The 12,469-nt window shown below is 35.7% G+C and overlaps 1 protein-coding gene across 2 annotated transcripts in view; it reads right to left on the minus strand.

Annotated features, from left to right (window-relative positions):
* The window catches only part of CCHR9.PART0H3orf52 (chromosome chr9.part0 C3orf52 homolog), a 517,737-nt gene that overhangs the window by 139,054 nt on the left and 366,214 nt on the right, over positions 1–12,469 (minus strand). For both annotated transcript variants that reach the window (XM_044084489.1, XM_044084490.1), the window contains exons 2-3: positions 11,131–11,260; positions 8,636–8,772 (exon numbers count right to left, since the gene is read on the minus strand). In XM_044084489.1, coding sequence (XP_043940424.1) covers positions 8,636–8,772; positions 11,131–11,260 — 267 coding nt within the window. The remainder of the gene's footprint in view (positions 1–8,635; positions 8,773–11,130; positions 11,261–12,469) is intronic.

Here is a 12,469-nt window from a genome sequence, read left to right on the forward strand (position 1 = left end):
TCTAGAAAGAGTGGTTGAGGATAAGGGAAGTCTGAATGAGGTTGTCAAAGCTAGAATCAGAGGGGCTGCTGCCAACTGGCACAGAGTGTTAGGAGTAGTGTATAATAGAAGAATGCCAAAGAAGCAGAAAATTAAGGTGTATAAAATAGTGATGCAACCAGTATTATGTACGGTACAGAAACCTGGGCAGTGAATGCAGAGCAGCTGATATAGCTGGACGTGACGGAGATGAATTGCCTGAGAGGGGTGGTAGGATGCACACTGTGGGACAGATCAAAGCAGAAGCCTAACTACCTTCAGTTACAGGGAAGATCAAAGAGAACAAATTACTGAGCTTCAGGTACATGCAGGAAAGCAGAAGACAATCTGGCAAAGAAAATTATGGGCAGACACGAAGAAGGCAAGAAGAAATCAGGACGTCCAGTATAGAGATATGTGGATTGTGTGAGACAAGACTTCTGAAAGGCAGACAATACATTTGAAGAAGATAAGAGAGTGGTGCTGAAATGTGTGTGTGAGAGAGAGAGAGATGGTGACAGCTGAGGTGACACTCCAATCCCTTGTAGAAAAATGGGGAAAATGGACCTGATGTTGAATATACATTAATTTAGCAAAATTGGTTTTGTAACAGTTTTTTTCAAAACAAAGGACCAGACACTTGTCAGTGCTAAATGTTAGTCCATTATTATTTGCCCATGTTAATAAATATTTAGAAATTTATTCATTTAATTGAAAGGTTCATCTAAATATGTGATGGAGCCAGTTCTACAATTGTCAGCATATTTATTGGATCAACAAATATTGCTCATGGGAGTGGTGTAAAATACCAGTTTAAACAAAAATGGACCTAAAACAGAACCGTGAGGTGCCCAACATCCTATTGGTAAGTACTCAGACTATTTCCCCATAATGATAACACATTGTCTTCATGCAGTTAATTAATTCATAACCCATTTAATCTCATAAGGGTTGTATTCATATCCAACTAAGGCATTATATATATATATATATATATATATATATATATATATATATATATATATATATATATATATATATATATGTGTGTCTTGTACAATGAGATAGAGTATCGAATGCCTTAGTGAGAGCCAAAAAAACACAACAACCACAGATAAGCCCTCAGTGATAGTGTGATCTGGTCAGAGAATACTATAAGATTCTTTAGTGTTTATCTGTCAGGCATGTGACCTAGATCAGCTTTATGTTTACTGTTTGCAGAGTCTAAGAGAAGTTGAGTAATACACCTTTCAAATCTCTTACATAATAAGGTTAAACTAATGGGCCTATAGTTTTTAACTTTCAACTTATCTCATTTCCTTACAACAGAGTCATAGAAGATCATCGTCATAGTTATAGCTGGGCATACTCTTGTTATTGGAATTGCACAGTTCTCATTGCCTCATTTGCACATAGTAGAAGAATCCGTCATATCATTAAAGTATTGATTGACTAAATTTGCAATTACCTGAGATTCAGATATTAACTTTCCTTGGTGAACTGTAAATAATATAGGATTACAAGTATTAGCATATTAATATACATAAAATATAATTTCTTATTATCAATATCACTTACCAAATCTCTTTCTTAATTATTCTTTTCTTCTTTAGACTCAACTTAAATTGTTTGCACATGTTATTGAGAGCATTGTCTTGTTGGATATTTTTTAAATGTTCTAAATATTTTTTATTCCTTTTATACTGTTTCACTAAGCATGTGTTCAACAAAAAGGGAGAAGCGTGTTTGCTTGTTATACAGTCTTTAGTTTATCTGAATTTGTACTAAAAGGTTTATATTTTGAATATTTTAACATGCCTGCATGGTCATCACACACAGTCTAATCATACCTGGTCAGATTACTAATGATCTCGTCATAGTTCAGTAGACTGAAATTATATCTTTTCAACAACGTATATCATTTATTCCCTGTATAATTAACGGCAAAGATTAGTAGGTTATGATCCGATGTTCCAAGGGTCATAGATATTTTAACATCATTAACCTTTTCAGAACAATTAGTGACAAGTACGTCCAAAATATTGATCTTCCTTTCTGGTGTTCCTTTTAACTGTGACAAACCATGATCTGGAATGGTATCTAAAAATCCATAATCAAGTAAGGGTACTGGTATAATTCATTCAATCTATCTTTCCAACTAGAATCATATTATTGCAGTCTAGATGCTTATTTAGACACTGTAAATTGTTCTTGTTAGATATTTTGTCCAAAGATAGTTTCCTGTAGGTCGAGTCTAGCACTCAACAGTACAATCTGCCTGATTAGTTTCTACCTGTTCTCCATACTGATAATTCATCCCTAAGTTCTTCTAATGAACTTAGTTGCTGTGATAACAGGATTTATGTTGGCATGTATTTTCTGAAGGGTACAAACTCTGAAACTCCAGTCTATGCTATTATTTATTTATTTCATTCCACAATGGTTTGACCAAAACCACAGATTTTCTGAGGAACGGACCTAAAATATGAAGTAATAATCTGGATGTTCTGCTAAAATCTGTAGATTCAAGAGGCACCTTCACTCTTGAGGTGAACTTTTTGGCATTTGTGTCTCGAACACATAATAAGCTAGTTGTGATAGTCATCCTGATCATAATCCTCTGTATTACCATTTGACGTATACACCTTGGTTTCACCATCTAATAAAGTACTTGCAGTACTACTGTCAAGTATGGAGGAGCTTGGAGCATAAGACAATGCTCTTAACATCCTTCTTTTTACATTTTTATATTTTTATCTAAGTTTTCCATTTAATTTTTCCTGCTGACTAACTGCAGAGGTACTATTAACATTTATAACACTGGTGGTATGTCCATGGTCAGTTAGCCAATGACTCACCATATATCATTCCTCATAATATCTCATTGGGTAAGTGTACTACATTTGGAGCTATCAATTCCCTATAGAACTGTCACCATGTCACCATTATTTCATTGAGCAATTATTGCTGTTGGTTTGGTGTGACTACCAATGAGATTTTATCTTTGCACTGCCATTTTCTGACAACTCATATGTGGAAGACAGACCAAACACTGATACAACCACAGCAACAGTTGGTTGTGCTAGTTAGTGTAGCTGATAATCCCAAAAACATGCCTACCATGAAGTAAACTACTGAAGGAGGATGATCTGTAATCTGACCTAATCACATTTCTGTGTAACCCTACCATAAAGTACCAGGATTAAATGCACTGGACAAAAATCCTTTAATCCCAGCTAACAGGAAAGACAGAAAAAATGCACTTTTAATGCTGGCAAACCTATAAGAGTACTGATGCATAGTTTGAAACATATTTTAGTTTTATGGCTAGAACATAACAGCAATAATAAATTGAAAGTGTTAGAAATTTTAGTAGTAAACAGGTATAACAGAAAAATCTTGGCCTAGTATTTTAAGAAAATGGGTATTGCAAAGTTATCCCAAGACGTCTGACAAGTTATAGAATGCATATTAGTTAATAGAATAATTTTTAAAACTGAATAGTATTCTTCTAAGTCTAAAGATATATTAAGAAATGCACTATATTCTGTGAAACAAAAAGTCAAGTAATGTATAGATTTTTTATTCAGCTGAGAGGGGGTCACATTACTAAGTTCTGTGGTGCTAACACTATAGAGAATGCTGCTTGTAGAAGTATGAAACCTGAAATGTATGTTATAAATGTAGCTGTTGCTATGGAGTATGGCAAGACTTCAGCTAGGAAAAATTAGGTCAGCATCAGCATTATGAATTAAGTTGCCACTAAGCTGACCTGCATTATATTTCTAGAAGAAAGGGAAATTCAAGGCGTGCTAAACTTGTTAAATGGAAATGCATTGTTAAATATAATAACGTTTGCTGCTCTATTAAGTTTTTAAGTCAAATAGAATAATATTTAGAAATTGTCTTTGATTTGGGGCCTTTGTCCCCACATTATTTTGGCTTAGTCCAGAATTCATGAGCAAAGAAGACGGGTGTGGTGAAACAGTAGTATCCATTCACACTAACATAGAGAAAAGGAAAATAAAAGAAAGCAGAGAACTCATGAGGCTTGTATAGATAGCAGTGACAGTAAACACAAAATCATTTTTGTCTAGAGCTACCCTTTTGCAAGACAAGAGACAGAAGAAACTGCAATGCTGGTATTTTTGGGAGAGCAACATATACCTTCCACCTCAGTAAGTTCCACGGCAGACAGCAGCCTTGAATTAATGGACTTAGAAGTAAGTCAACTAAACTTAATAAAAATATATAGCATAATGGGAAGATGATACTTTAAGTAGGCCATGACAGAATGTAACCAAGACATTAGGATGGGATAAACAGAATATCCCCATTACTTCTTAACGATATTTTGAGTTGAAAGATGACATCTTATATAGAGTAAATAATGACAGGGAAGAAATTCTACATTTGTTACTAATGCGAAATACTAATGTCAAAACCTTATAGAATGCTGCAAGAGAAGATAGACCATAGTCACCCATTAGAAGGTCACCTGCTGGTGGACACAACTAAATCAAGAGTACTAGCCAGATTTTACTGGTCAGCTATATTGAAAGATACAGGAAACGTCTGTGTTTCATGTTCCAGAATGCCAGAAAACTGCACCCAGTCCTGAATATGGGAGTCCCATAATCCTAATGCCTATCACAGAGATGTCATTTGAATGCTTTGCTATAGTCATTGTTGAACACAGTTAAAATCTATCAATGGGAATCGGTCCATACTAGTAACAGTGAACTATGTTACAATGTTTCCAGAAGCAGTGCCAGTATGCAAATTAATACTAAGGCTATTGCCAGAGAACTGACTACTGTATTTCTTCAGAGTAGGTATCCTTAAAGATGTAGCTAATGACTAATGCACTTCCTTTATGTGAAGGGCACAACATCAATTCTGCCAGTTCTTTAAAATCAAAAAAGCTGAAGATATCAGTCTATGATATGAAGGCTGATGGGCAGTATTAGAAAGGTTCACTAAAACACTTAAATCCATGCTTAGTAAAGTTATGGTAAAATATGCTGTTTGCAATCAGAGAGGTGCCTCAAGCTTCAGTTGCATTTACCCCATTTGAACTTTTGTAAGACAGGCATCCCAGCTGACTGCTTTACATTGCTAAAGAAGAGCAGACAACTCCATTTCAGAGCGACAGTATACCATGCTAGTTTGCTGGATAGATTAAAGATGACTATGCTCATAGTAAAGGATCACATACAGAATGCCCAGGGGATGCAACAAAAACTTTAAAATGTAAATGCTTGGATTATAGAATTTAACCCAATAGGTCAGGTTTTAGAACTAGTGCCTTCGGTGGAGAGCAAGCTTTTGTCAAAGTGGCAAGGGCCATTTGAGATAAGTGAAATAATAAATGCAGTGAACTACATGTTTAGATAGCAAGGAAAGTGTAACAGAGAACAAATATATCACAATAATATCATGAAGCCAAGGAATGACGTGGGGACTTCATTTCTAAGCTTACAAGCTGAATTTCATACAAGAGAGACCAGAGGATCTCTACCTGGTGCAGTTTGAGGAATCTTTATTAAAAGTTCAAAAGCAGGAATTAAGAGAATGTCCTTTAAGAAATAAATGAGTTTTTTTTCAGACATACAGAGGGGAAACAAACCTAAAACACAGAGATACTGAGGTGTAGCTAGTTATTCTACTGTCCAGTGCCTTCTCCTGATCTGGAGCTCCCTGCCCCCTCAACTTTAACTTCAGGAGCCTGGGCAGGGTGCACCTTTAACACCACCCTAACTACACCTCTATAGAGGCAATAGTTTCATAGCTAGTTGCTAGACTTGTAGTCCAGAGGAAAACTGAGGAGACTAGCCCAAAATTTCCAGTGTTTCTGGGAAACCCTGTCTGGGTAAATGACTTGTTCAAGGTCACACAATACAGCCTTAACTCTCTGTGTCATAAGCAAGACTAAAACAGTGTTATTTCTTATAGATTCATGGGTAATCACTAGGAAGACTGCCTTTCTGGGCCATTTTAAGCCAAGCTAATTTCTCTTTCAAAGGTGAGAATAAAACTCTGCAAGTTGCATCTCTGAGGTAAACATTTTAACCATTATACCAACCCCAATACTTGGAGCACAGTTTAGAGTGAGAACTTATTGAATACCAGAGTCTCAAAAAGAGTTAAGAGAATTATAAAAGATGCCCAACCTAGGAGTGATAGAAGAGTCACATTGAATGTAGCATCACAGTAGTGCGACTTTCTAAATCTGATGGAAACACTAGACTTTATAATGCGTTTTTAGGCAACTGAATAGAATATCAAAATTTGATACCTATCCCATATCGATAACTAATGAGTTGATGAAGAACTTAAGAATGACCAGATATCTCACAACACTGGTATTGAAAAAGGGATACTTGCAGATAACTTATTCCTCTGCCAAAGACAACATAGTGTTTGTAGCCCCCTGATTATTTATTTCAGTACATATTGTTAGCATTTGGCCTAAATGAGGCTCCAGCTAGCTCTCATAAACTGACGGATAAAGTACTGAAGCCTTACTCCTGGTAGTCTTCACCATAGCTGGATGTTGTGGCCATTCCTTCAAGGAAATGGGGGTCACACTTACAAAAATATAGGATGTGTTAAGACCTATTAGGCAGGGAAGCTTGACTATATATGTTAAGAAAAGTAAACTGGGTATGGTGGAAGCCATATGCTTAGGATACCTTATAAGAAGTCTGGTAAGATCACAACAAGAAAAAAAAAAATAAAAGGCATAATAAATTACCCTGCATCTCTACTAAAACAGGTGAAGCCTTTTCTTGTTGGAGTTAGGTATTACAGGAAGTTTCTGCCCAATTTTGCTACTATTGTCTGCTCTTTGGCAGATGTCACAAAGAAGAATGCTCATACCAAGATGTAATGATCTCTTGAGGCAAACAGAACATTTAATGAACTTAAAAGGATCCTGTGTTCTGAATACATGTTAGTGTTTCCTGATTTTACTAAAGAATTTGCCCTGTATACTCATACATTACAGCTAGGTTTAGGAGCAGTGCTATATTGTGTGTGCTTGCATTTATATATATATATATATATATATATATATATATATATATATATATATATATATATATATATATATATGTGTGTACTTAAAAATATCTTAACACCCATAAGTTGAAACAAAAGAACCAAAGAAAGGGCAATAGTGAACTGTTTATGCTCTGACACATAGCCTTGGAGCATACGACTAAGAAAAAACATGTTTTTTGCAGAGGGGCCTGCATGCCCCACTCCCCCTGCTAATCATATATTCCAACTGCATGATCACACTACAGTGGAAAAAATGTATATTCCCTCATCCTGGTAATATAGTGATTTCACACAAATGTTGATCAAGTGTGTTGTTCACTAAATTGTTGGCATAAATAATAGTATATATATATATATATATATATATATATATATATATATATATATATATATGGGTTACCTTCAGAACATCCACAGACCATTTCATTGAAACCCATTTCACTGACACACCATTTCACTGACAACTACTACTTGCAGGAATTTAAGGTAAATAGCAGGGATTTGTCCCCCTCCCCAATGTAGTGCAACCCTGGAGTTAGTATATATAGTTAGGGGGTGGGGGGCACAGCCCCCCACATCAGGGGGTGTGGAGGGAGAAGCCCCCCACCTATTTTGGTTTAAAAGAAGAAAATAACACAAAAAGTACAGAATTTAAACCAAAATAGGTGAGTGGCTTCACACCCCCAATATGAGGGGCTATGTCCCCCACACCCCCAAACTATATATATTAACTCCAGGGTCGCACTACATTGAGGAGGGGGACAAATCCCTGTTATTTGTCTTAAATTCCTGCATTTACTAGTTGTCATTGAAATGGTCTGTCAGTGAAATGGGTTTCAATGAAATGTTCTGTCGATGTTCTGAAGGTAACCCATATTTATTTATATATATATATATATATATATATATATATATATATATATATATATATATGAGTTAGAATATATAGGGGTGTACAGCCCCCCACAACAGAGGTGTGGGGGCAAAGCCCATATCAAAACTTAACAATATCATCATATTCCATTTTCTTGCTAATAATACTTGTCAGTGAAATGAACTGTCAGTGAAATGAAGTGTCAGTCAAATGAAATTTCAGTCAAAAATGAAAGTCAGTGAATTGGAAGTTAGGTGAAATGAAGTAGACCCATATATATATATATATATATATATATATAGAGAGAGAGAGAGAGAGAGAGATGCACACATATCGATTTATATCGATATCGATATATGTGTGTGTGAGTCTCGTCTCTCGCTCTCTTTCTCTCTCTTCTTATTCTCTGTAATTCTCCCTGACACTACAACTGTTCATACAGACAGGCCATATTGCACACATGGCATTCAGTAGTGAAAAACTTTACTTAGATTTTTGAACTCTATTCTAGTATGCTGCTTGCTAAGTGATTGCTTGTTGCATAAAAAAAAATCACTGGAAGTATACTTTTTCTGGTGGCATTTAATCTACAAAGAAAGTTTTGTAGTTAGAGTAATATGAAACAATGTAATTGAACCATTTAAAGAAAGTGATTACCCTTTAGCATTATCTGCTTACCATCTGCTTTGCTTTGTCTGTGGTCATCACGTCATCACTTGCAAGCTGCTTTAGTCTCATTGTTCCTTCATAATATTGGGGTTTTCCTGTAGACTTTAGACTGTTGTCCACAATATCATCTTCATCTGTGTATATCACTACAGAATGAGATGTATATTGACATCTAAGATTTGTGTATATAAATACAAAACAGTAGCTACAAATCAGAAATAATGTGCTAAAGATATTGTCTTTGTCAAACAAATCAGGAAAGCTATATTTTATTACAGCATATGTATGAAAAATACAAATGTCATGAATAAATGGGCTATATGGAACATGTGTCTACAGGAAAAAAAATCTCAACATTAAAAATAAGTAAAAATAAGTAACATTGCTAGTATCTCCCTGAGTTTTGACTGAAGAGTGCTTTTCAAACAATCTAGAAATAATAGCGCTGATACTTATATTTGTGGCACTTTTTAACTTTTCAGAGTTCTGCAATGTCTTAATTTTTGCTTGGCAGAATTATTTCTATATTTGCTAGCATTGTTTTCTGTTTTCTGATCTGTTCTGAAACTGGCCCCCCCCATTCCTGTGGTGTTCTAAAAGTTGGTAAAACTAGTCTAACAGCTTTTGTGTTATCTGATCGTTTCATGACTTGCTGATATAAAAATAGTCCATTTGTAATTTCCTGCATAATATTGCCAGAATCTCTTTGTGCTCTGACTGAAGATTGCTTTTCAAACAATCTGGAAATATAGTGCTGATAAGTATATTTTTTGGCACTTTTTAACTTTTCAGAGTTCTGCACTGTCTTAATTTTTGCTTCACTGAATTATTTATATATTTGCTGGCATTTTCTGTTTTCTGATCTATTCTGAAACTGTTTTTCTTCCTCCCACCCTATTCCTGTGGTGTTCTTATATTTGGTGTCTTTGCAGTTGCCCGCCCCTACTGTAAATTTGATCTGGGACAATCCTCCCAGTCTAGTGTCATTAGCTCATTCTACCTAATACAGAGAGAACATTTGAGAAGGCCAATCCACTTAGGTTCTCAACCTTGAATTATCTTCTGCTCCCTTTCCATTCAACTAAAAAAAAAAAACTTTGCTAGAATCTTCATGTATTCTGACTGAGTGTGCTTCTCAGCCGAGAAGTATATTTTTTGGCACATTTTAACTGTTCAAGAGTTGAATAAAACAATTGAATTCAGTTCAGAATAGATTTTGAATAAATTGCATTTATTTAAACTGTATTTGCTTTAATACTGCTACACACTCAAGTGCGCTAGCTTGCACTGTACTTGAATTGTTTTTAGTGCTGTTTTAACTGCTCTTCTGTAAAGAAAAAAATTCTAAGCTTTAGCCCTAACTTCAGCCCAGCCTACAAATGCTGATATTCCATCCCAATACACAAATCTATTCATGCTTTACTACTTTATATAAAACTACAACATCTTCCAGAATCATAATTCACATTTGAAGGTGGGGAAAGCTAAAAATAAAAGAGCAAAGTAGTTCAATTCCTCTTCAGATTATGCTTTTTTTCTGCTCTCATATTACTGGGATATCTGCCATAAACATTGTCTATCTATCCACTTCATTATCTACCTCCATATTTCTATATTAAGAAAAATTCTGCCTTGCTGTTTTAAATATGTAGTTTATTGAATTCTGCAGTGCAGATTAATCTCATTATGTCTGTTTAGGGAAAAAAGACTGAATGATGACCACTTTTATGATGATTATTTCGTTAACAGCAATAAACCAAATGACGCTTCAGTAAAAAGTTGTACACTTGGGAGTGTTCTATCATTTCTCCAAGGTCAGAGCTTGTTTCATTAGCAATGGTGTAGAGATCTCCCTTTGCAGGAGAGTACAGGAAGTTAAATGCTCACAGATGAAATGAGTATAATTTTTGCAAACTCACCATTTACTCAAGTAATCTTGACTGAATGATCATCAGGTAAATGATCACTGAATGGATGGTCTATGTCACTTTTGTTGTTTTGTTTTAGACATATGTCTTTTGCCCTCACACTGTTTTGTTGGGTATATTTTATTTAATTGTTGGTGTCTCACCTTAATAATCTCCAAGCCTCTTTGCCTACATCTGCTCACTTGTTCCCATTTTCTAACAGCAGGTCAGAAACCATCAAACTGCACAGCAGATATATCTTCTCTAAAATCCTTGCATTGTCACAGAACAGATGATATACTTTAACAGTGAAGTGGTTATCAGAATTTCTTTTACCTACCTGCACCCCTTCACATTCCCTAATACAAACTGGCCTTTAGCCAACCACATTATCCCTCATAAATGGCCTCCTGGTGCCAGGTGATTATTCAAATCCAGATCAACCGTAGTACAGTCACCCTAACTCCTATGGCTCTGGCTCAGACTCTGTTGTTAATATCTAATGCAGAAATCCCTGCAGCTGGTTATTCTCATTTTCTGTTTTCTTTCTTTCTGAAATTGATTAGCCACACTTTGAATTCATGATCACTGCCATACCTGAATAAAGCACAAGGCTGACTATTACAACCAGGACAATGGCACCGAATATGGCCAAAAGCAGCATCCAAAGCCTACACTTCCAACAAACGACAGTACTACAGTCATTGCAGCTTTTCTTACAGCCAGTCTGAAAGAGAAAGAACATGCAAGGCATTCTGAGTTAAAACGTATCGTTGTCTTAGTGAGCTTTCTGCAACTCTTTTCTAAGAAAACACAATTAAATATATATTTTTGAAGCATATAATTTTATACAATATTCTAACAATTTCAAAATGAAAAGATACTTCTTTTATGATCAAGTTACATTAACAGACTTCAAACAATAACACAAAGCTAATTGTGCATTATCAGCCACAGTTATCCTGTTTAAAATATGTTGTGATACAAGATGTATAGCGTGTGGCTGTAAATACATGAAAAGGAATGATTTCCTACATTCCCAACACAGGTGAAACACAAGGAAATACATTTTCAAATAAAATGTATTAAAATTTACTTTAAAACTTTCAAGAATGCATGCAATGCAGCTACATGAATGTTTAGGAATCAACACAGGAAATAAGGTGGTGGCTAAGTGGAGTTACAGCTTATCCAACAGGTACAGAAATGGAAAGAACAAGCAGGTCAAGTGGTGTTTATATGATATCAAAGTCAATGTTTCTTGTCTTTTAGCATGGCTAATAAAAAAGAAGTTATGTACTCACCATAACGTTCCATATTTGTTGTCCATAATCTCACCTTCATTCTTGATGGTTGGGTTTGGAACTGAGCATCGGTTCCCAACTCGGCCATATACTAAAGTTCGAGAGCTTTCATTGGCTTGAGGCTACATACTATCCCAAGATGCCTACCGACTGCTACCCAGATCTTGTTTGAGACAACTAAACACTAGACTATGTAACCCAATACAACTACTACAACAGATCCTCTGCCCATAATTCCTAAGTCATGAAGGGAATGTCATGAAGGGAATCAGGAACTTATAGCCAATTTTAGAGAAGGTCCTCTCGATTCTCAAGGAAGGGGGAAAGAGGGTGGGATGCAAGAATTAAGGTGAGATTATGGACAACAAACATGGAACATTATGGTGAGTACATAACTTCTTTATGTTATGTTGTCCTATTTCACCTTTATTCTTGATGGTTGGGACAGTGTCTCCAGCAACTTCTTACTCGGGTGGCCCAAGGGAATAAACTCTGCAGAACAGTGTAACCAAAGGATGCCCTGTTCCGGGAGGCCACATCTACTTTGTAATGAGTGATAAAGGTATGAGGGTTAACCCATGTGGCTGCAGCACAAATTGAATCCAAAGGGAGCCAAACTTGAAAGGCAGTGG

The sequence above is a fragment of the Protopterus annectens genome, chromosome 9.part0, assembly GCF_019279795.1.
Source record: "Protopterus annectens isolate FY-2018-M chromosome 9.part0, PAN1.0, whole genome shotgun sequence".
Classification (NCBI taxonomy): Eukaryota; Metazoa; Chordata; order Ceratodontiformes; family Protopteridae; genus Protopterus; species Protopterus annectens.